General features: G+C 44.0%; 1 protein-coding gene across 3 annotated transcripts in view; it reads left to right on the top strand.

The window, feature by feature from the left end:
• Positions 1-10,904, top strand: part of LOC117001538 (WT1 interacting protein) — an 83,372-nt gene extending 72,468 nt beyond the window's left edge. For all 3 annotated transcript variants that reach the window (XM_033069957.1, XM_033069960.1, XM_033069958.1), the window contains exons 5-8: positions 715-845; positions 1,907-1,958; positions 3,620-3,688; positions 6,836-10,904. In XM_033069957.1, coding sequence (XP_032925848.1) covers positions 715-845; positions 1,907-1,958; positions 3,620-3,688; positions 6,836-6,988 — 405 coding nt within the window. In that variant the 3' untranslated portion in view covers positions 6,989-10,904. The remainder of the gene's footprint in view (positions 1-714; positions 846-1,906; positions 1,959-3,619; positions 3,689-6,835) is intronic.
• The last annotated feature ends 15,763 nt before the right edge of the window (positions 10,905-26,667 follow it).

Raw genomic sequence — 26,667 nt, 5'->3', positions numbered from 1 at the left:
CTCAGTGTTCTACAGTGTACCACACTGAGTGTTACATACAAGGATGTCAGGAGTGGGGGATCTGTTCTGTAGCAGTGCAGCCAAGGATGCATCAGACCTTTCCTTGAAACCTTTAAAATGCAGTAGGGAATGTCAGCATAGGAAAAGCCTGGGCAGGTGCATGGATCAGTATGCAAATGCATGGATAGTGATGGAATTTTATCAGAAACCAATGGGCCCCTATGACTGAGTGACAGCCAGTCAGTAACTGTGGGAGAGTAGGATCCTTAGTTAATAAAGAGGCACCTCTTTATTATTCAAAGAATTTTGTTATTTAACTTTTAACTTTTTGATTAATGACCAGTTTGGATTCTGTCTGTCACGGCCTGTTTTGTTAAATAATTCTGTATCCCAGTAACTTGTATTTGGGATTTCCCCAGAAGTGGTGATTTTTTAAAAATTTCCATTGGCAGTACTGGCCCTGCAGAGCTGAAGCTGATGGGCTTAGCCTGCTTTTCAATTCTCGCTCTTCATTGGGAGCATACTGAAACCCACTAAAATAAGCAAGTTGATTGTTTTAAGAGGCCCCTTGCTGACAGATCTGCAGAGTGGTAATTTCATCCTGAAGTGCTTTTCTCACTGTCACCATTAAGAATGAGAGAGACACAGCAGTTTATGGGGAAAGACTATCTCATGTAATCATGCATCCACTTATTTTGTTGTTCTCCTCATCAGATCTTACAGGCCCTTGGAAAGTCCTACCATCCTGGCTGCTTCCGCTGTGTGGTGTGCAACGAGTGTTTGGATGGAGTCCCCTTCACTGTAGATGTGGAAAACAATATTTACTGTGTCAAAGACTACCATACGTGAGTACACAGATCCACTGCATGCTCAGAAAATTCCACTAGTTAAATCACTGATGGAGTTACAAACCTTGTGACAGATAAAAAGGTCACTCCTGTTTGCTCAGATGTCCCTCAACTGCTTCTTTCATGTGTTGCATTTGTGAAGTATTTTAAGGTTTGTTAAGTTGAGCCCAGTATGGCATATAGTGGCCAAGTGAGGCTGAAAATCAAATTGTGTCAGAGGATGCATTTCCTGGGGGCTGTTCCTCTACGTTTTTCGGGACTACCAACACTGATTTTACCAGGCCACTTCTGCAAGTGTTGGTAGGTTCTGCTGGCTGTTTCAAGAGCAGAGGTTCTGGCAGTGCTTGACATGGGTGTAAGTTTTGTTAACTGACACAGAAGACATGTAATTAACAGTTAGTGTTAGGACAATTTGAGCCTTACCTGACAAAAGGTAGAGCTTAAGAGATTGCTTTTGGACTCCTTCCTGATTCTGCTCAAAGGCAGCGGATCCTCTTTGCTCCAGTTAACCAATAACTCAGTTATGCAGCAGGAGTCACCTGAATTCAACCCTACTGGTGCCAATCTGTCTGAGTTACAAGGACACAGTGTTGGCCCAGTGACTGTCACAAAATGCATCTGTGGACCATAAGCCCATTTGTTTATTTGGCTGATAGATTCTGGCCACAGCCCCTCTCCTGGGTTATGTCTATGTCCTCTCATGGTTATGTCTTTCCTGATGTCAGACAGTGACAGTCCCTAAGTCAGGAGCTGCTTTGTAGTCAAGCATCAAGGCTCTGGAATTTGAATAGTTTTATAAAAAAAGGAAGGAAAGAAAAATGGCATATACAGGAAGAGGGATGGATTCACTATGTCTCAAGGTCAGGAAGACCCAACCAATAAAGTTGGGGTAGATCAGTCTTTCCCAAATCTCCTTTTCATTGAATATCATCAAACAATTAGAGATGCTTCAAATCTCCATTTTACTAAAAACAAGGCATGATTAGAATGGCTCTCTTGGTTCTACTATTTGAAGATGCTTTAAATGTGATTGGAACACTTTTCTTCTTGCACCCTAGGGTTTTTGCACCAAAATGTGCTTCCTGTAACCAGCCGATCCTCCCAGCACAGGTAGGTGTTAACATGCACTGACTCTTAGAGAAAACAGCTCTTGGCATACGGGCATTTTCTAAAAACACGCTAAAGGCTTTTCCTTCCTCTCCTAGAATCTGTACTGTGTTAGATACTAAATTAAACACAGTTCAGCAGTAAAGTCACTCCCAAACATTCAGATTGTAATAATCATACAACTTATACAGCATAGTACTTTTATATCTTTAGGGCTTTCCAGGTCTTCATTAATTTGTCAGATTTAATTGAAAACACTGACTAAGGCTCCAAGAACAACTCAGGGAGTAAAGCCCTGGAAAGGGCATCTGATAGTTACCCTGACCCTGTGAGAAGGCCACACAGTCTGTTGTCCGTAGGTCCAGGACATGGAGTGAAAGTTCTTAAAGGGGTTGAAAAGGGAACAACAAAAATGGAACGAGGTGAAACCTGCTTGCAAGCTCAGCCTGTGCTGACAGTGATATTGGCACAAGTAGCCCAGAGTGGGGCTCCCTCATGCTCTGGTGAGTGCAGGATCTTCTGAGTTGCCTTTGCTGAGGTCACTGACCAGCTCATTTCTAAACAAGGGCCTTGGCATCTCCCTGCTTTTTCTCTGGTCATGTTTACAGAGCCAGAGCTTCCCTCCTGCAAGCTGCTGTGCCTCGGTGAAGTCTCGGTGAAGGCCTCTCACATGCCCACCTCCATCACTCTGCACATTACTCTCATTTGTCATTAGTATTTCTGTTAATTGGCCAAGTCTTATATAACCAAAAAACCCTATAAAGGCAGAACCAGAACTGTTTGTCCTGATGGGTTGTGAGGCGCAAACCTCTATGTAAATGTCACTGAATTTGGGTCTTAAAAAATATTTTTTTCTTTTCAAGAAAGAAAAAAATAAAAGGCAGTCATAGTGCCGACTTACCTGATGGCTAGCAGGACACACTCCATATTCCTTCCCAGGGAGATCTCTTAGGTTAGTTCAAGTCTAGCAGTACAGGTGCTAACTTGCCCACAGCTTCTCTCAGACATAGTCCACATCATATCTGGTGCTCTAACCACACCTGGAACTGGAAACAATGCAAGGCAACCAATTTAATGAGCTCTGTCTTCAGAGTGGATCAGGAAAAGAGCCTGTGAGGTTACTAGAAGGGTATTGGCTGCTCTGGAGGGCCTGGGGCTCAGCCAGGAATTGCACAACTCTGCTACACCCACCCTCAGGCTGAGGTTTGGCCTGTGCATGTAATTACCTGCCAGACTGGTACTTCAGTCCCTGTGGGGACACACAGTGACATGTGCATGTGCAGAAGATGGTTTGAGAGGAATGCAAGTCCTGGAAAATAGAGCAGTATGTATACAAGGAGAAGTTGCCCAATGAGCAGATTTTTGACTGGTAATTCAGATCCTGGGTGCCCTTGGAAGATTACTTGATTTCAAGACTGATTTGTTCCTTGAGGATGAGGTTTTGGCTACACTTCCCAAATGATCTGTGGAGCTTAGATGTGCCAGACACCCAGATGCTGCTGCACAGCTAAGGAGTGTGCAGTGCCATGTCCCAGGGCTCTGCTGCATGGGGGAAGAGGGGATCCCCCAGGGAAACAGCTCTCCAAAGCAACACACTGTGCACTGCGTGAAGACTGAAAAAACGCTTCTTACACACCATTGTCCCTTTCTGTCTGCCCCCCCAGGGCTCCGAGGAGACCATCCGAGTGGTGTCCATGGACAAGGACTACCACGTGGAGTGCTACCACTGCGAGGTGAGCCCCGGGATCGGCCTGCCCGCCCCGCCGCAGCCTCAGCCTTGGGTGACCTGCTCTGCCTCTGGGGACCTGCTCTGCTTGGGTTGACCTGCTCTGCCTCTGGGGACCTGCTCTGCTTTGGGGGGTTCTGCTCTGCTTTGGGGGGACCTGCTCTGCCTCTGGGGACCTGCTCTGCACTGGGGGACCTACTCTGCTTTGGGGGGGATCTGTTCTGCTTGGGGGGACCTGCTCTGCTTGGGGAACCTGCTCTGCTTGGGGAACCTGCTCTGCTTTGGGGGGACCTGCTCTGCTTTGGGGGGAACCTGCTCTCCTTTGGGGGGACCTGCTCTGCTTAGAGGGACCTGTTCTGCTTGGGGGGACCTGCTCTGCTTTGGGGGGACCTGCTCTGCCTTGGGGGACCTGCTCTGCTTTGGGGGACCTGCTGTGCTTGGGGGGACCTGCTCTGCTTTGGGAGGACCTGCTCTGCCTCTGGGGACCTGCTCTGCACTGGGGGAACCTGCTCTGTCTCAGGGGGACCTGCTCAGCCTCTGGGGGACCCCACGGGCTGCACTTGCTGGCTCTTGCACACCTGGGCAGGTAGGGCTCTGCCCCAGAGCTCCTGGAGGAAGACAAAGGGGTGAATGCTGCCTGGGCTGGAACTGGTGCTGCCATTGCCAGTACTGAATTAGTTTTGGAGGGGGTTTTTCCCAATATATTAACTTCAAAGCTGTGCTTGGTGTGTTGGGTTGAATTTTCTCAATACTTCCAGATGGGGAGTGAGCAGAGTACGTGGCAGCACTCTTTTCCTCATCTCTAGGTCAGTCTGTAGGGCTCTGATCTTCTGAAGAGACTTGAGTTTACATTGGCTGTGCAGGGAAGCAGTCACACTGGAAGGCCTTTCTAGGGGATCTGGCTTTTCCATGCTGAATGAATATTGATTCTTTGCTAGGAAACTGACAGGGATACCATTGACTTTCTGTCACTTTTTGGGGAGTAGTTTCTTATTGTGCAGAACATTTAAACATTTATTTCCACAGATCAAGTTGTGGAATTAGTGCTCTTGCTTGAGGGAGGAGACCTGAGTTCATCCTTAGTCCTTCATCCAGGAGCATGAGACAGGAAACAAACTCACTAAATTGGGATCAACCCAAAACTTCCTTTTGCCATAGGTTTGGCACTCTGACATGGCACACAAATATCCACACAGATCTCACCTGTTAGCACCAGGGTCATTCATGTTGTCAGAGCTTTTACAAAGAATCTTCTGACTGAGAGAGAAAGTAACAAAATTCAGGGCATCTTGAAATGTTCTGTACCTAAATGTAAGGAAGGCCCCATCCACTCAACTATCTCCTTTCAACAGACACCTGATACTCCATCCATTTCTGCTGCTTTTCCAAGAGAAATTGGCACAGGAAATCACAGTATTTTGGAGAGCTGAACTTGCCTTCTCCTTCCCCCAACTCTTGCTTTGTGCAGGCTTCAGCTGACAGCTCCCTCCCCTGCTCTCAGGCTATTGACTCTATGCTGCAATGTCCCACTGGGGGTTTATTTTCCGTTCTGTTTCATTATTCATTTCCCCATTCTCCTTCCCATTTGAGGCAAGTCAAGCTGCCTCCACATCTGCCCAGAAAGGCAGAGTGCATTTATGTACAGAAATCAGGAGTTAGCCATGTGTCAGCAGGAGTGGGTTACTGCCTGATGTTCTCAAATCAGGCTCTCTGTACACTGCTGTCCCCAAATGCTGCTGGAAAAGTGAGTGCCAGTATTCTGAGGTACACACATGAAGACTTTAGCAAAGGCTGCAGTGACTTAGGCAGCAACTTCTCATCTGCTGTTGGTGTCATCCTCACCTGATGGCCACACACAGCCAATGGTTAGGTTGGAAATTTTGCAGCTTTTCTGTGTCATCTCTTTCATGTGCAACCACTTGACTTCTGTGGAGGAGTTCAAGCCCTTTTGCAGATCACTGGAGCCCCATTCTGAAACTGGAATCCACTGACAAGGCAGGCTTTCTCCTTGCAGAAAGGGAATTGTGTTTTGGAGAGGGAAAAATATACAAACACTTGGCACATGTGTAGGGTGTCTGAAAATGGGAAATTCTAATCTTAAATCTTGTATAAATTGCTATAAAATCATTGTATAATATGTAGCAACACACAGAAAATTACCTTGGCACATACTGGTTTTAAGACCTCACTAAACTAAACTCCAGTTTTAAAGCTTACTTTAAAACCCATTTTCAGTCTTATTTCAGTATTGTAAAATTTGATGATTTAAACTTGAGCTGTGAAAGAAAACTAAAAAATTATACTTTGTGTTCAGTGCAAAGCTTTGCATTTGTTTTCAGTACTAAAACCATCCATATGCCCAGTTTGTTCTGTTTGGGTTCTTTTTTCTTTCTATCAAGTGCACAAATATATACTCAGAATCTCTGGTTTCTCAGAACTGATCACAGTAATAATTTCTAAGTATTTAACATACTTAAAACATGAAATCTGAGCACCAAACTTCAATGATTTCCAAATGCCATCAGAATTCCAGTGACAGCAGCTGAAAACCAGGATGGTCTCTAGTGCAGTGTACATAAGAGTCAGCAGGCAGGATCACTGGTAGTTGCTTTTCTGTTTGTCTCTGTCTGTAGTTAGGTGTCAGTCCCAGAGGTACCAGCATTTCCACTAAAGGTGGACCAGTGGCCTTGAAGTCTTTAAGTTCTTTTCATTCCAAATCAGAGAAAGTGTAGACCTGCTCCAGAAGTAAGATACGTCACCTGTCCCTCCTTTTCCCCTCCCCTCTCATTCTCTATGTATGCTCCCCCATCTTGCTTGCTGCCTTACTGCAGAATTAGCTCCTTCTCTGTTCAAGCCTCTTCCAGGTTGTATTTGTCAGGGCCCTGGCCTGCTTTTAGGCTTTTGATTTGCATCACCATTTATTGGGTGGAGAAGAGACCAGAATGGGAAACAGTGGTGAAAAAAAGTCTGGGCACTTCTGAAGCCTGTCCTGTTGGATTTCAGTAATGTCAGTGGGAGATGGTCAGGGTGCCCCTCCCAGAAGCTGTGGAGGCTGCTGGCTTTGGAGGTGGGGAGGGAGTTCTTGGGGCCATGCAGTGCTGTCAGAGTCCTGCCTGAGCCACTCACTGATTTGGGATGTGTCTCTCTCTTCTAGGACTGTGGCTTGCAGCTCAATGATGAGGAAGGCCATCGCTGTTACCCCTTAGAGGGCCACTTGCTCTGCCACAGCTGTCATATCAGGCGCCTTAATATTAAACTGCCATCACATCCACCTCCAAGCTACCCCATGCATGTCACAGAACTCTGAAAGACATTTCCATCACCAATAAGCCGTTGGAAAGAGAAGACAAAAATCTAAAAGTTACTTTCGTGTTCCTTTAAAGATGAGGTTCCAGTAATAACCATCTAAACCAGCTATTTATTTTTTGAATCAGAGGTGAGGGGTCCTTTTCTGATCTTGTACATATGCATTCTTTTATCTAGACATTTTCACTGAGACACCGTCTACTTGAATAAATAATTCACCACTTAACTGTAACTGTAAATGGCAGCATTTCTAAAAACAATGGTACAAAGGGCTGTTCTGCACTCCCTACTCACTTCTTTCAGTGGAGATTTCACCCAAGTAAGGAGTGTAGAATTACTTTCCAAAAGTTAGCACCTTATCATATTGCAGCAAGCATGATAAGATAAATGCTAGCATTTTAGCTAGTTTTGTTGAATTCTGGTTTTAGAGAATACTTAGATTCCAGAAGTAGGGAATAGGCAGCAAGCAGGTGTTTTAGCCAGGGCAGTTTTCAGCGAGGTTAAAGAAGGATGTTCTGTGAAGAAGTGTCAGGCCAGCTCTCCATCCTACAGGGTCCCACAGTCATCCAAAGATTAATTATTTAGCTTGTTCAAGAAATATGGCAAGCATCTGATGTAAAACCCATGGTACAGAGGATTGTATCCAAAAGATTGGCATGTGCAGGGTCAGCAGCTGCAGCCCCCTGTAATTGCTGGCTGTGTAGCCATGACTTCAAAATGCATTCCTATCAACTGGACCATTTGGCACTTACTAAAGAATTCATCTTTCAAACCTGTTTTTTGTTCAGTAGGGTTCTACGCAAAAGTACACTTGTCTTTATACTGCTTGTTTTATCCAAGACTTCATTTGTTACCAACTGCTTCATGATTGTATGTTGAGACATTATTAAAAGAGGTACAGTGGTTTGGTATTACCTTTTCAGCTTTGTGTTCTTTTCAAGATTAGTTTTGAACCGATTATGGTGATTGTCTTCATTAGAGAACAAAGTGCAGTATGGCAGGAATAGTAATTTAGAGAGTCAGACCACGAAACATCGGCATTTACAACAAGTATTAGCTGTACATGGAATGTACACACTTTCATGTTTTGCATAAGCTTTTACAGTACCCTCAGACCTCTGGGGAGAAATATATGTCTTCCATATAGGAAGTTAGATGAATCTTTTTCTATGGTTTGTTTTGTACCATGTGCTGGTGTTTTACATGCAAATCACACATCTGTATGTCAAAAAAATTCCTTGCATTCTCATGAGAATTGACCGAGCCTTTCTGAAGCTGCAATTTATCATTGCTGTCTTTAACTGTATTCAAAGTTACAATAAAACAAAATTCTTCAGCTCCAGAGGAAGTAGAAATACCAGACTGGATTCTTGGCATGTGTAAATTGGGACATTTCCATGCCAGTTCTCAGCACGTGAGAATCTGCCCGACCCGTTCGGAAATCATCCTGTGTTAAATTCAGCATGCAGACTGATGGGATGACTTATTTGGCAACACCATTGCAGTTTAGTTTCTTATGCTCCATTGACTTTTTGAAAGCCATTTGTGGTGCTCTTGAAAAGCACAAAGAGCATCCAATGGCCACTAATTCCTAAGTGGAATAATTAACTCCCTTAACAGAACTTTTTGATAGTCTGGAATTTCCTTATGGGGAAAGGTGGGGGGCAGGGAAACAGGAAAAATTCCTGAGAACTACTTTTTTCTGTTAGTAAGGAAGAAGAGGGATGCTTCCTGAACCTCTGCCAGACTTCCATTGGCCTAGATTAACCTGTCCTACTGAAGGCTCCTGGGCAAAGTCATTTTATACTTAATATATATCAGTTTATAATTCACATGTCTAATGTCAATGCCAGGATTTGAAGGAACTACAGTGCAATCAGTGCCCCATTTCTGCACTGTGATCCAAGAGGCCTGGCCTGCAGCTGAGAGGCCAGGAGTGCACGTTCACTCCTGCATTTGCAGACACTCCCTCTGTGCCCAGGCAGCAGCCCAGCCTCAGGTGGAAGTAGAACTACATGTGCCAGCAAATGTTGGAGAAAGGGGGAAAAAAGAAGTCTTAAACTGGATTGTATGACAAGGTCAATTCCTTCAGGTTATTACAAGCATGGAGGGTGCCAGAGCTTCAGGATAAACTTTTAGCATCAGCTGCAATGGAATGCTTTTTCCACTGTGGGAGAGTGCTTTGGACCACATTTAGATTTGAGGCATTTTCACTTGTATGTCTTTACAATATATATTAAGGGACCCAGATTAAGAAAAGATCATTAAAGTACATAGAGAAGATTTGGATCTGTTCCTGGGGACAAATAATAGTTATTTGCTGAACTGGAAAAATGTTTTGCTCTACCAGTAGAGAAGCAAAACCTTCACAGTGACAGTGGACAGAGCTAGAGGTGACTTACTCTGGCAATCAGCCCAGTCCTCAGCCAGCACCTTCCTGGACATTTGCCTCCATCAGGGGCAGGTTTAAGTTTCCAACATATTTTCCAAGGGCCAGCACACTTTCAACCATGTACATACCACACCATTTATTTGGTTTATTTTTTTAAACAATCATCCTGTAGAACAGAATAATAATTCATTTCATTTCACATGCTGATTTTTCAGTCTCTTGTAGTTCTGTGCAGTTCTGATCTGTTAAGTGTCATCATGGTAAAAATTCTGAAAGGTGATATGTCAGTATAGAATAAGCAATTTGTTTAAAACCAGAAAGCAGCAGTTGTTGTTCTAGTATTTGCTATAGACAGATGCATTCCATTACTTCATTACAAAGTACAGCTTTGCTTTTCCAGGATTTATTACAAAAACTGGGGCTTGAGTGAGATTTGCCAGGTTTGGTTGGGGTTTTTTTCAAATCAAAGAGAAAAATAAAATCAAACCTAAAATAATGACGTGCTGTACTCTTTAGAGCTATGACAGTTTCTGCACATTTTACCTCCTGCCTGGGGAATTATGTAAATGAGAAATCTTGTTTTGATGATTTTCTTACGGAACAGTCTTATGTTAAATCAGTTCAACACTGATGAAGACTTCCTAAGTTCATCTTACGGTGCAATTGTTCTTCAGAAGTCTTTACTGTACTTTCAAAATGTTTCCATAAAGTTACATCAATAACAACAACCTGTTCTCCTCTGTATCATGCCTGCCCCTTCCCATGCAGGAAGGGAATCCTCCCAAGCCCTCCAGCACAAGCTGCTGTGGGCAGTGCAGGGTCCCTCATCCATGGGAGGACGTGTTCCAAAGAAAGGACCAAAAGAATCATTTGAAAACAAAATGCACTCAGAGAATTGAGCTTACAGAGAGGGTTTGTTTGGGTTTCTTTCCTTTTTCCTTTTACTTGTGTGCACGTGTGTGTATATATTTTGTAAGGTGGAGCTTCAAAAGGAAAACATGGTTAGAGGAACTCTTTAAGACCAGAAATTCCAGAGTAGTAAAGTAAACCAAAGCTCTAAAGGAAACAAAAGCTGCTTTCTTGTGTTTCAAGAAAAGTTTAAAAGTTTGTGATTCATCCTGTAACTAATGCCGTAACTAGAGTATATAATTTGACTTAAATTAAGTTTTCATTTAAAAAATATTTTCATTTTCTTTAAAAGAATATAGTTTTCTTCCAAGAACTTGGACCAACGTTGATTTTTATTTTGTAGGAAATATATGAATTCCCAGTTTGTATATCATGTAACTAGTTTACATGCTGAAAATATACATTAGTTAACTATTTTTGTATATATATATATCCTTGTAAAACCTTTCAATGTGCTTCTGTCTTTTAGTCTTTAGAATTACTTGTGGTTTTGTGTTTCAGTGTTTGATTCCCTTGATTGTTGAAGAAAAAGATTGGGAAATGTAGATTTATTTATCTAAAGAAGAAGCTACTTGCTATCATCTTAAGTTATTTAATATTAAAGTCAGAAGTTTCATTTAACCTTAGATGCTATAATCTGCTTTTTTCAATAAAGACATTTTGTAGTTATCTCTGGTTTTGTAGTCTGTTGCATTAAGTATTTTATTTTTATTTAATCTATGTGGGCATCAGAACAATTTTCAGGAACCCTTGTATTGCCTCAGAAATGCCTAACTGATATTAATTGATTGCAGCTGCATTCATGAAAGATTTTGGTCCTCTAGTGCAAGTGTTACTAATTAAAGTCTAAAATATGCCCACAGCTAACGTTCTGCAGCTGCACTTAGGAAAGAATTTAGTCACTCTGGCACTTTTTAATTAAGCTTTAACCAGTTTGGCTAGTTCACATGTGGGACAGTCAGTATTGAGGAACACTTATTTTCAAAACTCTCATCATATTTGGAGTTCCACAAGAGAAGTATTTGCCTGAGCTATGAACTTAGACAGTTTGAAGCACTTGGATCTTGGTTTGGGAATTTTTCTCTATATTCTTGCTAAGTCACAGGAATCCATAAACTGTGGCCTCTGATAGGATCAAAGAGCTGCATGTTTATCTGTTTTGCCTTTCTGAAGCTTTTTGCCACTTTTCCTGTCTCAAATTTCATGGCATGGGTGGGAGCTTGGTCACATTTACCTTCCTCACCTGGTAGTTCTGCAGGAGCAGCTGTGTCTGACAGGCAGAATGTGCACTGGTGCCTTGTCTCCAGCTGAGCAGGGCAGAGGACAACAGCCAGTTCCTTGTTTACTCATGCTCAGTGCCTTCCTTCCCATCAGGCTGGGCAGTCTGCTCTCCTGGGCAATGTTCTCCCCTCCAGTGACTGGCAGACATCAAACACTCTCAAGCTGCTCTTTGGGTGTGCAGCCACCCTCCCATCAGAGGGGCCTCTGCAGCTCTGCCACCCTGGCTGGGCAAAGCCCAAATGGCTTCACAGCTGCAACAGAAACTTCCTGGAGGTTTTGCCACAACGGCTGTTTTGGCAAATTTTTCTTCTGCGCAGTCAGAATGGAAAGAGTTACAGATGCCACAATTGTTTTAGGGATACAGTCTGCACTTTGGTGCTTTGAAACAGATGTACCATACTTCTGTAGGGCCTTCACATACATTCTGTTTTCTCACTCATTATTTTCAAAAATTCATTCAAAATGAGCAATCCATGCCCTCCTTTAAGCAAAAAAAAAAAAAAGGCACAAAGACTGGCCAACTCAAAGCATTTTAACAGGGCCTTACTACATGGGTGACACAAATGTACTTAATAAAAATCCAGCACATCTTAATGTAGCAGGAATTTACACTCATAAATAGCCTGAAAAGAACAGAGTTCTTAAAAATCTTAACAGTTCCATGTGGGTCTCCATGCAGAAAGCACATTCTGGAGAAATGAGCATTCATTCATGGCAGGGTGAGTACCCCAGTACCCCAGGAGAGCACCCCCAAAGTCTGCAGTGTGCTGGGTCTGTCCCTGGGCTGGGTCCCTCGCCCTGGGCTGGGTCCTTGTCATGGCAGCCAGGCTGCAGCTCCTGTGTTCTGGCACTGTTAAATCCCATGGCTGCTAAAGCTGGTGTGCAGGTAATTTGGGAGGGCTTGGCCAGCCCTACTCTTCCACCTTACCAGCCATCCCTGGAGATGCATCCCTCACCTTGCAGCTACTGCACAGAACCAGGATTCTGCCAGGTCATCCCAGGACTGAGCCAGAGACATTTGGCTAGTTACGGAAACTAAGGAATATGTGATCTAAGCTGGTGAGGCTGCCTTCAGTCCCCCAGTTCACATACTCAGAATAAATGAGTCTGGACAAGATTTCATGTGATGCAGCACCTCACCATCAATACACACACACATACACACACACACATACACACACACACACACAGAGCAAAACGTGCGTGTACATGAATCATAGAATTGTTTAGGTTGGCAAAGACCTCTAAGATCATTGAGTCCAATCATAAACCCAACACAGCCAAGGCCACCACTAACCCATGTCCCTGAATGCCACATCCACACATCTTTTATATCCACCCAGGGATAATTATGCCAATGCTTGACAACCTGTTCTGTGAAAACTTTTTCCCTATTATCCTACCTAAACCTCATTAGGCACATCTTGAGGCCATTTCCTCTTGTCCTATCCCTGTTCCCTGGAGCAGAGCCTGACTCCCTCAGCTGTCCCCTACTGTCAGGGAGTTGTGCAGAGCCACAAGGTCCCCCCTGAGCCTCCTTTTCTCCAGGCTGAGCCCCATTTCCAGCTCCATTCCCTTCCCTGGACATGCTCCAGCCCCTCCAGGTCTTTCCTGTGGTGAGGGGCTCACAACTGAACAGCACTCAGGGTGTGGCCTCAGCAGTGCCAAGTACAGGGTGACAATCACTGCCCTGGTCCTGATGCCCACCTGGGCACTCCTGGGCTCATGTTCAGCCGCTGTCACCAGCACCCCCAGGCCTTTCCCTCTGTGCAGATTCCCAGCCCCTCTGCCCCAGCCTGTTGCTCTGCAGAGGTGGTTGTGACCCAAGGACAGGACCCAGCATTTGACCTTGTTGACCTTCACACCGATGGCCTCAGCCCATCCATCCAACCTGTCCTGGTGCCTCAGCAGAGCCTTCTACTCTCCAGTAAGTCAACACTCCCACCCAGCTTGATATCATCATTGGATTCAGCTGAATTTGCTACAACTATGATCCCAGTTGGTGCAACAGGCCTCATGCTTGGGGCAACTTGCAGATAAGAAAATCTGAAAGAGGAACTACTAAGGTCTGGAAATACTGAGCAAAAGCTACTGGACATGGAGTAGGAGACATCAGTCTTCACTGGGTGTCTAAGCTGGACATGAAAATGTCACCATCTAAACAGAGGGCATTAGTTTCTGGAATAAATTGCAGGTTGGTTACCACTACTGGGTTCATCAGCAGCTGATTTATATATTTTAAAAGCTATGGGGTTCACCATAACTTCTGATAAAACTCCAGAAGACAAAAAATATTCTCCTCCTGTTCAAAATTCACTTGAGATCCTATCATAGCGCTCGATACAATTCCCACCATCTCTCAACACTTTGAGACAACAAACCCAAGTTCCCATGTTGTTTAAGAACATGTTGTATTAAGAACTAGCTCATGTCTGCAGTCCCTGTGCTGTCGGTTTTGTCCTATCTGAAGACAATGCACAACATTAGAGAGCATAAATCACTGTGCTCACACAAAGAGCATAGGAGAAGAGCAAACTGAAAACTGTACAAAAAGTAAGAAACCATGAGGAGATCTGGTTTGCCAGAAGTGATAAAGTATCTATCCAGCAACACATTTAAGAACAAATTCTTAAAGGTTTGCATCACAGCTGAAAAAAGAAATCCTCAAACCCCCTCATTTGTATGTACATGACTGAGAAGCCTTGAAGAACAAGTCTGCTTTGGTTAGTCACAGTAACTCAAGTGGCTAAGTGGACTATCCAAAAGAAAAAACACGTTCATTAAAAATTTGGCACATTCAAACTATTGCAGGAATGTTAAAGCCAACTGATCAGTTAATTACTGGCTGCTCTGGCAAGACAAATGAAAGGCAGAGACAGCCTCGGTGCCTCCAGCACAGAAGGGCACAGTGACAGCACAGCTCCCAAACGGTGTCAGCAAGCCTGGCACTGCTGACCCTGGCACTGTGCTGGCTCCTGCTGCCTGAGAGTCCTCAAGGACATTGGGACAGGAGAGGAAATCACTGGATCAAGCTGTGTTTTAAACCTCCTGTGTCAAATGCACCAAGCATATCAGAGGGAAATAAAGCAGTGATAAATTCTGCTCTGTGAGGGTCAGGTGTTGTGGGGCTCTGGTCTCACCACAGTCTCTTGATCTGAAGTTTTCAAAGCTCACACACTATGGATGGATACATAACAGAGTAGTGCAGAAAATTAAAATGGCCATGTGGCAGGGTGCAGTGCCAAGGAAAGAATAACAAAAATTATCTGCAGTACCTGCAAGCCACATTTTAACTGCATTGACCTGTATCAGTGGACATAGCTCCCAACTTTTGGGTTTTTTTCCCCACAAAAATGGTGAGGCAAAAAAAGGGGCTGGTGTCCTGCATCAGGCATTGCTGCCTATCTCCCAAAAGGATGGTGATGACTCTCCTCCACACTTGGCTGTGCCTGGGCTCACTTGGGAGTTCATCCTTTTTCTCACTTCTTCCTGGGCACAAGGTCACTGTCACACGTGAATTCTTTGGTAAAAATGGCAAGTCTTGGTTCAACAAACATTATGGTCACTTTAGACACATTCTACTGCTTCTAGTGACGTCTTATCTTGTGGAATCATTCATTTGCTACCTACATTCCTCACCCATAAAAGCTACAGCTGCAGTTTATTTGGCTCGTTTTTCTTTTATCACACCAGTGTACTGCAGTTAATGGTAAAAGTGACAGACATGCAACTGTATTTAGATCTGCCTTTACTTGGCTATAAATGTTATTTCATTCTCTGTTTAAAAGAAAATATTTGTAACCTTTTTTAAAAATGACTTATTCTCCTTGCAATCAGCTTCTAGCTGCTCACCTAACCACAGCACATTTTCAAATCTCTAGATAAAAACTTATTTTTTAAAGCCAGAAACCCCAATTTTTAATGAATGTACTGCTAGTTAGTATATGACTGACCAATCATTTTCCAGAAGCCCCATCAGAATGGGGAAAAATGAACAAAAATGCCTGTATGGAAGAGTCCGAGGATGCTCCGGAAAAGAAGCAGAAGTCCTTAAAGAATGTGCAATTCAAACAGAATCAGAAAAGAAGGAAGGTGGAGGAAGACAAAGTTTTCTTTTAAAGTTTATAGGATAAGGCCTTGAGCAACCTGATGTGGTGGGAGGTGTCCCTGCACATGGCAGGGGGGCTGAGATTTGATCCTTAAGGTGTATTCCAACCCCTAACATTCTGTGATTCTCATTTTATTCTGCAACACACAGAAGAAAACCTGCTAAATCAATGGTTCTGGCAGCCATCAGACAATGCTTTGATAAAACATGATGGATTTCAGGGTATAATTCAGCTGGGTTTTTTTTTTTTCTGCATTAATCACAGTATCTTCAGAGGTGAAATATTTTCCTTTGCTGATGAGCCAAAAGATGGTGTGAAGTTAGACAGCTACTGCACTGCAGTGATTTCCGTATCACCTTTCCCAAAAGTTTTATGGCTTTATTGGCACCGAGGTCCAAGGATCTCCTGCAGCAGGAATTTGCTTGCAGACTTAGCAGGCACAGTCAGGGAGGACAAAGGAGGAGGTACCAAAGGCTGCTGTTTTCCTTTAGCTGGATCTTCTTGTGGGTGCAGCCCCAAAGCGAGCAGCCCTCTGTAGAGAGGTTGCTGCAGAGACTCAGCAGTGCTCCCGTGTGAAACAGGAGAGACAGGCAAGCCCAGCTGGGTGTGATGTGCCAGCTGCCCCTGTTTGTGAAGAACAGCAAAGCTCTCCTGATGTGGTGTATCTCTGTGTGCTTTGTCCAAAATCTTGGCAGTTTAGTATCACTGCATGTTGTCCTTTGCATCTGCTTGTGAAGAGGACAAAGGTTTTGTTTGTCCTTACAGCACCTCCCACCTCAAAAAAGCCCCAATCCCAAATACATGAACTCACTGCAAATACTGTACTCAATACATACAACTAAAAAATCCATTTGTGGAGGTGTAAGTGGGCTGAAGGGCTGTTGTGTGCAAAGTTCTCCTTTTAGAGGGAAGCTGGTCACATCAGATTCTTTGACAAAGGGTTACAGAGTATTTTACATTTTTCCCAATGTTATTCATTAGGGGCAGATGATAACACCACTTACATGAACATTTCCTCTCACTGAGTGACAGTAGTTACTCCTCACTCCCTCTCCAGCTGAAGTGTACCAAATGTCCTGTTTTACCAGGAGGAAATTCTTCCTCTCTGAGTTGCAGATCCACACCCAAGGACAGGCAACAGAGGCAGTGCCCACTGTGGCCATGGCAGGGCACAGCCTGGGGCCAGGCCATGGCCAAAGATGGGGACCAGACTGCCGTGCTGCTTTGGGGGTTGCTTCTGGATGCTGCCCCACAGCCTCCCCCAGCAAAGCACAGGTCTGAGAGCATAGCAAGATGAACCCTCCTGGGGTTTGCTGCGTTTGGGTCTCAGGTGGAAGAAAGAAGCTGCAGCATGTAGAGCCAAAGTAAAGGTGGACAAAAAGTGAGAGAGCCAGAGGTGACCCAGCCAGGGGCTGGACTGAAGAGCAATCGTCATTGCTCAGCCTCCTGCATGGTACCAAGTGCACCAGCTTTGAAGGACATGGGAATGTCACCAGAGGACCTTTTCCAGCAGAGACACCAAAGTTATTTCAGATACCCTTGATGAGCGCCCTCTGTCCTCCTCCCAGTGCTTCCAACAGAGCCAGCTACCAAAGTGAGCACTAGAAAGGCAAGAACAGCACCTCCAGTTCCTCTCCTCCTCTGCCAAAATGGCTGGAAGCTGAGGGCAGAGCAAGATCTCCTGGAGCCCCTGTGCTCCTGCCTGAGGAGAGCAGCAATGGTTACCTGGGACAGCAAGGAGAGCAGCAATGGTTACCAGGGACAGGGAGGAGAGCAGCAATGGTTACCTGGGACAGCAAGGAGAGCAGCAATGGTTACCTGGGACAGGGAGGAGAGCAGCAATGGTGACCTGGGACAGGGAGGAGAGCAGCAATGGTTACCTGGGACAGGGAGGAGAGAGGAGAGCCTGCTGCTGTGCTGGGAGCTGCACTGAGCTCCACTGAGTCCCACTGCAGCAAGGCCACGTTTCACTGTGGAGCTATCTCAATTTTTTTTTTTTTTTCATTTTTTGAGAGTAGAAGATTCTGGAAGTTACTAAAAATAAGTTTGTTTGGGTTTTTAAGCCTGATTCGAACATATTTGTGTCGTCTTTCAAGATGGTACCTCCCCCTTGCGCCTACTTGACAACAGATTTGTCAGTCGTGAAGAATGCTCTGTATGCACAGAAATATCTCGGGTTTCTTTTCCCATAATCAAAAGAAAACAAATCCCAGAGCAGCCCTGGCAGGCCACTTCCGGCCAGCACTGCTGCCCCCCTGAGACACATCAGGCTCAGCTGCTGCCTTCAGAGGGCAAACAAGGCAGTTTGCTTCCAATATAAAATTAGACACTGAAACAGACTGACTTGCCCCAAAAAACCAAAAAACAAACAAAAACCAAGCTCTAGCCCAAGTGCTTCTCCATGAAGGATATTCCAAGCCATCAGTTAGATGTGCACGAGTGCTTGGGCTGGAGGAGGCAGCACAGAGGTTCTGTCCTTGCTCTGCTCCGCTCCCACTGCCTGCTTGTGCTCACTGCCTTGCTCCTAAAAGCCCTTCCTGATTATAGAGGATTGACATTTAGAAGGAGCTGCAAAGTTTTTTTACCTCATTATCCTTCTTAAAATCCCTCCCTGATACCTTCATCTGCTGTTATGGTTAAACAAGTTTTGCCAGAGATGGTAACATGCTATGGCTATGGCCTGTGTCTATCTATCCATCCTGCTAAAATTTGGACAGTAAGTTTCTGAGGGAAAAAAATACCTTTTTATTTTAATTACAAGGAAGACAGCCTTGCAAGTAAACACCAACAAATCTTTCAGTATTGCCAAAATCTTGGCCTAATGTCATAACAGTTCTGCTATACGAGGAAAATTTATATCTAGCACTGAAAGCTGTCTTTATTAAAAATGAAAAAAAATTGTGTCAACAGCCATCCTTAGCACTACCATTCCTGCAGTGGGTTTACATTGCTAGGTATAAATTAAAGAGATTCCATAAGCAGTTTGCAATAATTTACTCAATTAGCCTTTTGCTTTCCCTGTCCATTTTATGTAACATTGGTGAGAAAATTGCTGGCTGCTATCTAGAATTGTTGCCGAAAGCTTCTGGAATGCTTTGCATTCTTGTGATGGGGACCTTAGCAGAGATCACTGTCGGCAGTCTTGGGTCTACAAGGTCAGATGAGTCACTGCAGCGTCTCCTTTTCACGTCTGATCAACTGTGCAAAATCCTGGGGACAAATACTCCTGCACATTACTCTTATGTCCTGGGGATCTTCATTCAAAATCATTCAGAGAAAACAAGCATGAAACAAGGCTGTGAAGTGACATCATTTAAGAATTTCAGCAGAGTTACAAAAAACATCTGGGGGCCTAAACCAACCCCGTGCTACCCACATACAGTACCCAGCACAATGGAGACCTAATGTATTATTGTGCCCCTAGATGTAGTGGCTTAATAAACAATTTCAGCAGACCTGCTAATTCATTAGATGTCTCACCTTATGCATTTACAGCAGCTTTGAACATCTCAAAATCTTTAATCCTCATCTAGGCCTCTTTCCGCAAAAATAAGTATGATCACACTGGTTGTGCCACCATGGAAATGCAAAATAAATGTTCAGTATCATTATGTCTTTTGGTGTGGAGTTGCACAAATTTCACCCCAGAGAGCTCTGGAAAAGAAGAAAATTACAGTAGTTTCAATCACAACAAAATATTCAGAAGATGAAGCTCAAACACATAAAGGATTCCAGTTGTGAAAGGTTTTTCACTGCTGTTCACTGCGAAGAAATAACCAGAGGCATCACTGAGCATTGTCAAACCCCTGCTGCATCAGCCTTTATGTATGTAGGATTCCACAAACCACTACACTGGGATTTTATATTTGTGTTTGAGCTAAAACTGAGTTCTTTTCTAATGAGAGGGGTAGGGCAGGGAAATGTACAGAGACTAAAGCACGGCAGAGAAAAGAGCAAGGAGGGAAGACAGTGCCCAAGGAAAACAACTGCCTATCTTTCATTTGGAGACAAATTGCTTCTCAGGGCTGGGTTTCATGAAAAACAGCAGCTGAGCATGGCTCCTGGGGGAATGTGTTGGCCTTGGCAAAGCCACTCAGCCTGGGGGCACAGCCAGGTCTTGGGACAACTCAATCCTCTCAAAGCTCTTGGTCCATGAGCAAAGCTTGGTGCAGCTCCCCACCCCTCAGGACACTTGAGGATCACCAGAAGTCTGGGACAGACCTACTGCCCTGTGTCCCCTGGCAGTGTCACCATCCCCATGTCCCAAGGGGAGCACTGTGTGGCCTCCAAGGAGCACGAGCATTTGGACAGATCTGGACCAGATATTCCACATGCAGACTCTCCCATTAATGTTCATATCCAGGCCTCTAAGCAAAAAGCAGGAATGCCACACAGCTGTGACAATCACAGCCCAGTTACCAGCATCACTTTTGGGGTGGGCTGCATGCCTCTACCTCAGCTCCACACTGATAAAAGTGTCTGCAGCCAGTGACAAGCTTATGCAATTAAAATGCCTTTATTCTTTGATTTATTTCTTAACCTTCAAAAAGATGATACTGAAGTAGAGGTGTGAAAACACAGAAGCCTTTTCATTTGAGAATGGCCCACATCCCAACTTTTAAAATACTTGTGTACAGGATAGTGCAGAATGCCATACAGCCACCTAGTGCTGAAACAAATCACTTCCCCCCAGCTGGGACTGTCCTCTGCAGTCCCACAAGTGCAGTTGAGACCAAGTGTCAGGCAAGGAGGAACAAAAGCCAAGTCTCTGCAAAAGTCATGACTGCATTTCCAGTTATGGACAGCAGCAAGTCTGAGAACAAAGCGGCTGATGAACTGCACACAGGAAACACGATTTTATCCTGATAAAGACAAGGAAAGAAACCTCACAAATGACATGACTGTGGCTTCTGTTATCTGGGGCTCATCTCCTCAGTACTCTGGGTTAGGCTGAGTAGCAAGCAGATCTCCTTATTTTCAAGGGTACCTAAGCTGCCCACCCCACTGCTGTCCCACCAAATATGTTGCTCTCTTCCTAACAGGGAGCTGCCAAGATTTTCTTCAGTCAAAACCATCTAATTTCACAGCAATTCCTTGCCATGATCGGACTGAGAATTCTTATCCTCTTATCTAATCCTGGCTATAAAACGAAAGCACAGCATGCTCCTTCCAAGTCACTTGCTCCTACATTCACCTGCTCCCGTGGGGTGGCACAGGCAGTTCTGCAGCTGTGCAGTGGAACAGAGCAGGGAACTAATTTAATCTGGGTTAAAACTCTTCCAGCAAAGAGAAAAAGACAGAAAAAAAGGGTTTGCATTCAGCCAGATCCATTACCTGTGTCCTGTTCACCCATGGGGAACCAGACACTTGTGCCAGCAGGAGACTGGCACGATATATTCAGGAAACTGCAGCCCCAGTCATCATCTCAGCCCCACCACAGCCAGAAACAGCCAGCAGAAATCTGGAATATGCCCTGCCATGCCTCCACTAGGACATAACCCTGAGCAAAATCAGGTTAGTTAGCTGAACCTTTCTTTGATGCCTGTGTTTTTCCATAGCTTCTAGACTAGTTGCCTGGAAGATGGCAGAGCTAACCCCACTCAGGGTGCATGCCATTTGAATGCCAGTGTGGAATATCCAACTTTACTGGGGAGTTTTTCCCTTAGAATTTGAAAATATTCTGCCATGCAGCTAGCTAACCAGGTCTTAGAGGGATATGTTCTCTTGCTTATAAGGGAAACTTGAAACAAATTAAAATTATACTGGCCTCATACTAAAGGTCAGCGTTGTGGGGAAAGATGACTTGTTCGGAATTCAGTCAGGAAGTTTAACACAAATAATCCAGCTTGAAGTTCTGTGAGAACAAGTCCCAGTCAACCAAAAAAAAAAAAAAAAAAAAAGAGCGCTGATAGAACTAATTTAAGTATTAAATCTGCTTCCAAGCATTTTTTCCACTGATAAGCCCAGAGGCTTTTAAAGCTGCCATGTGAAAAATTATTTAGCTAGGTGTGAAAAAGATATATATTGGTACCTTCCCAGATAAACCCAGGCTTTTATCAGGAGATTTGTGCAGGAATGAGCAGGAACAAGCAGGAGAAGGAACAAAGTGTTTTATTATGCATTACTGTGGAGATAAATTGCACTGTACAGAGTGTCACAAATACTTGTGGTAAAGCTTTAGGCTTCCTCAAACTATTTTAGCAAAATGTTCATGCCATGAAAAAGGGAGAAGAGCTAATAAAACCCAACAGCTTTTTGTAAATAAGTACTTCTTTGTTAGTAAAGAAATGCCTTGCATTTGTACAGATGATTTCTGTATCTGTAAAGCTACATTAGCCTCTATAAGGCTACATCATAAATTACATTTGGAACTATTCAGGACTTATCTTAAAGTCTTTCTGGGCTTTCTCTATTCTAATCCCACTAGAAACAGGTGTTTAAAAACAGGTATTAGAATTAGTGAAAAATAGTAGATGCTTTACCTTCAAGTCACTACTAGCCTGAAATAATGCCTTCAAAAAGAATTAGAAAGCATATCTGTTTTAGAGAATACAGTTGTGTTTGTATATGTGTAAATACCTATGACCATGTGGTTTTTTTACAAAGTCCATAAGGATGCAGTGGATTAGGAGATCCCTCCCAAAATTTTGGAAAAGAGAAGAACATGAGTAGTTGATTCCTCACAGATTTGTAACTCTCTGTTTGGTCTGACTGAAGCCAAAGGGACTATAAAGCATGTGAATCCAAAAATCTAAATCCCAACTCCACCAGTTTTTTTGTTTTTCTGACTGACCAAAAGCTTTTACCAAGAAATGAGACTTTTCATCCCTTCTGCCATTTCAGAGCATTCAGTTCCACCAGTAAGTGGCTGCTCACATCAAACTGGTTGTACCTGGGCCTGGAGAAACATTAAAACCAAATAAGCTTCAGTCTTCCTGAGACAGTCACATCACCCAGTGAGGTCAGGGGCGAAACTCTCCTGCAGACAGAAATGACAGGAACGAACCAAGAAGTCTGTCTTGTTCCTAAAAGAATGTCTGTTCATTTCCCGAGCTGCTGAGTTGGAAATAACTATTTTTTTTTCACTTTGAAAGTACACTAGGAACCTTTATATTCACTTCCTATATTTGAACCTAACAGGACATCAGACAATCTATAAAATCCTAATAATAAAACAGCTTTCATGTTTTACTGACAAACACTTGGATAATTTTGAGGTTAAGAGTTACTGTGACCCACATTTGGCCAGCAAATATGCACTTGATGAACATGAATTAGCACAATTCAAGCTCCAGACCTTCCAAAGATGTCTCTGCTGTATCACCTGCACATCCCATCCCATCCCATCCCATCCCATCCCATCCCATCCCATCCCATCCCATCCCATCCCATCCCATCCCATCCCGTGCGGTGCTGCACCACCGTGACTCGCTGCTGCCCTCTTCATTCCAGCAGCAGCTCCAGACAAACACAGCAGCGCCAGGAATCTTTCTCCCACCCGGTCACTCAGTCTCCACTACCAGACTATTTGTTTCAGCAAGAATTTCTCGGAGAGAGTTACACTTCACTTAGAAGAAAACCCCCATGCCTGCAGCCCGGGTTGGGGAGAACACAGCAGAAAGCAGAAGTGACCCACTGAGTGACACGAGGCTTTGCCACCCGAGGTGGTGTAACCAGACCAGAACAAATATCTGTTCCTTTTCAGCTCTAATGAAGCATCAGCAAATGGATAACATATCCACAGCCTCTTCCCTTTCTCCCCGTCTCTGGGAGGCAGGTGCAGCCTCCAGAAAGGTTCACAAAATGGATTCAGATGTGACAGATTTGTAAATTCCCAGGCAGCTATCTGGAAAAGCTTGCTGCTGCCAAAAATGTGCTCTTTGGAACATCACTGAATGTCTTCTGTGTTTACAAGAATGGTTTCACTTCGTTCTGTTCCTCAAGAGAAAGGATCAGAAGGACATCAAAGAAATATTAAACCTTAGAGTGTTCAAATGAAAGAGTCAGCACCAGTGCTCTTGCTCCAGCAGCGAGGGACACCTGCAAGTGCTCTCCCAGAGCAGCCGTGGTGTTTCTTAATGGATGTGGAACACTTATTTCAATGGGAATCCATTTGCAGATCTCCCCAAATCTCAATTTTCTAGATAAGGTTGTATAATAAAGGATAACTGCAATGAATCCAGCTCTGCCTTGAATGGGAGAGATGTTTTTAAAAATGACTTTTGGAAGTTAGTTTTTCTGTGTCATATAAAAAATGTGAATTTAATCCATGGTCACTTTTTATTTTTTGTTGACTTGTTTGGGACTTTTTTTTCAGCTGCTTGTCTTGTTTCTCAAACCAGCAAAAATGGAAAAATTCCCTGAAGTGTCATTTTTAATGCTGAACATTAAAGGCAAATGTTCCCTTTGGCCAAACCCACAAAAGTTCCTTCAACTCTGCTCTTCACTTGTAATTAAGAGTCAGACAGTCTATTAGTTATTCTGTTTCATGATTAAGTCTACAATGTACTGAAAAATAAGAAACAGCAACGCTAACCCAAAGAGTAAAATTCCTCTCAAATCTTCATTTATATACGTCATTCCAGCAAAGCCCTTTGGCATGTCTGTAGCACAACAGTAACTCCCCTTTTATGCCCTGTTTTTCCAACAAACCTGTTAAACTTCAGGCAAATTTACTAATGAGAAAGCCTTTATGTTTTCTTGCTCTTTGCTTGTGCATAATAACTATGAAACAGAGAATTAAGTTATCAAAGATGTCTTAAATGAGACCTTATCACTGAAAGACAGTGAAGATTCAAGACAGCAAAATATTTTGGGTTTCCCAAAAATCCCTCTTTCTCCAACAAAGGATATCAAATAGAGTCCTAAAGTATCAGCTTAACTTTAAGCCTATGAATCATGCCATGAGCAAGCAGAACAATCACCATTTCCAAGCACCAAGTCCTACAGTCACCTCCTGAGCAGCAGGGAGCTTGCAGGGGTGATGGTGTTCAGGAGTTTTGGAGTTTGCCATTAATAACTGACCGCATCTGAAACAGCCCCACAGCAGAGCACCGTGGTGTGCAACAGGCAGAGTCCTGAATTACTGCCTGATTAAGGGTTCCCTTTGTATTTGTCAAAGTCTCCTTCTCCAGCAGAGGAAGGTGAGGCTCCCTGCAGCACTGGCAGCTCAGTGTAGCACTGTCCCTCCCATGCTCCTGCCTGCAGTTAAACAACAGTGTGACAGCAGTGACACACAACAGCTGCCCCAGAACGTTTTCTTGCTTCCATGGGCCTGGGAGAGTGTCCCATCAGCAACCCCCTGCTCAATGTCACATCTACCTTTCTAGCCACTTGGGGCTTAAAAAATCTCCAGAGCAGCAGTGGTGGCATACAAGGGGGAAATAGTAAACCTCCTACTCCTCAATTACTCTTGCACTTTTTAGGGTACTTTTTGCCATCTTGGGGGGTTAAAATAGATCAGAAGGCCTCTTTTCCTATCCCTCCCCACCCCAGTTACTGATGAAGTCTTTCCATGGTTGTGAATGTTTCATAGGGCTCATGAGGAGTAGTAAGTAAACAAATAGATAAATAAATAAAACCTAAGGAATCATCCCCTCTTCCACATCGTGTTTTGCTGTAGCCACAAGCTCTGAAATAATACAAGGATGGAAAAAGGAATTCAGATGTTTACATAGAGGCTTGTATAGCTACAGCTTAAATACCTGAAAGTATAGCCCATGACTATAGTGACTGCAGGGCCAAGAAGTCAGTTGCACAAAAAAAGATTTTAGTTGCTAAATCAGACTCCAAGTGAGGTTTTAAGAGTTTCAAGAATTTTTGCTCAGGTACCTGCCTCCCTCTTTTATTTTCCAGCTACTTTGTTTGTTATCATTTTGCCATGTTCACTCCAGCCAAACCAGCCCAGCACTGACACAGAGAGGAGAGAGGGACCAAGATAAGCTGGCACAGGTCTGGTGTGAAGGAAGCTTCTTGCACCTCTCTGGTGCACTGCCTGTCCCCAGGAGGAGCTCAGCCCTGCGAGCTGCCTGTGCCAGTAACACCAGCCCTGAGAGCCAGATGGGCTGGCAGCACTGCTGCTGCATGCCTGGCTTTGCCTGAGTTCCCTGCTGACACCATGGTTCATTTATAGGGCCCATCCCAGCCCCAGTCCTTCTCTTCCCTTCATTTTGGACCCTTGCATATTGTCCCTCCTGTGGGCAGCCAGGCAGCACCACAGCTGGCTTCACCAGCAAGGTCAGCAGTGCTGAGTCTTGTCTCCATCCCAAAGAGCTTCTCTGTCCAGACACAAACCTTCACTGAGCTGACATATGCATCTGTGTTTTCTTGCTTTGCTTGTAGCACCACAATGTGATAGTATTGCCAAAACAGCAAAAGCCTGTATTGTGACTTTTTGGCAATGGGACATTTCTGGCAATCCAGCAGAATCCTCTGGGAAAAGTCTCCCACGTGTCCTGCTTGTCTCTAGGGGTGCAGGCACAGACCACCTGTTCACATCACAGTTTTCTGTGCAGGAATCACTGGTGTGCCCCATCACAAGATAAATCAATCCCCTGTGACTGAGTGGAAAATCCTGGAGACAAAATGGAAAGGTACAATCAATAGTTTCCAAATGCACGCATACCCCTCCCAAACTGGTTTTTATTTGTTTCTGCATGCTCGACCTTCTGAAGCCTAACTCTAGAAACTGAAACTAATTCAGATGTTTTTATGAAGTTTTAAGATAAGCATTGTTAAAGAGATTCAGAAAGGTCACAAGGATATCCCGTTCATGGATCAAAGCATCCCTTGGCAACTATTTGACAGTGGGTAAATAATTTCTGAGCAGAAGCCAGGCTGCTAATTTCAACTATATAAATAGATTCTTGCAGGATCTAGTCCTCCTCATTCCCCACTGTGAAAACAGAGGCTTGATGGAATCCAGGCAGCAATAAAGGTATTGGTCTGGGACTCACCCAGGTAACACTAAGCATGTGCCTCTCACAAACA

The sequence above is a fragment of the Catharus ustulatus genome, chromosome 11 (assembly GCF_009819885.2).
Source record: "Catharus ustulatus isolate bCatUst1 chromosome 11, bCatUst1.pri.v2, whole genome shotgun sequence".
NCBI classification, from domain to species: domain Eukaryota; kingdom Metazoa; phylum Chordata; class Aves; order Passeriformes; family Turdidae; genus Catharus; species Catharus ustulatus.
The sequence above is the reverse complement of the archived record's forward strand: the minus strand, read 5'-3'. Positions and strand labels throughout refer to the sequence as shown.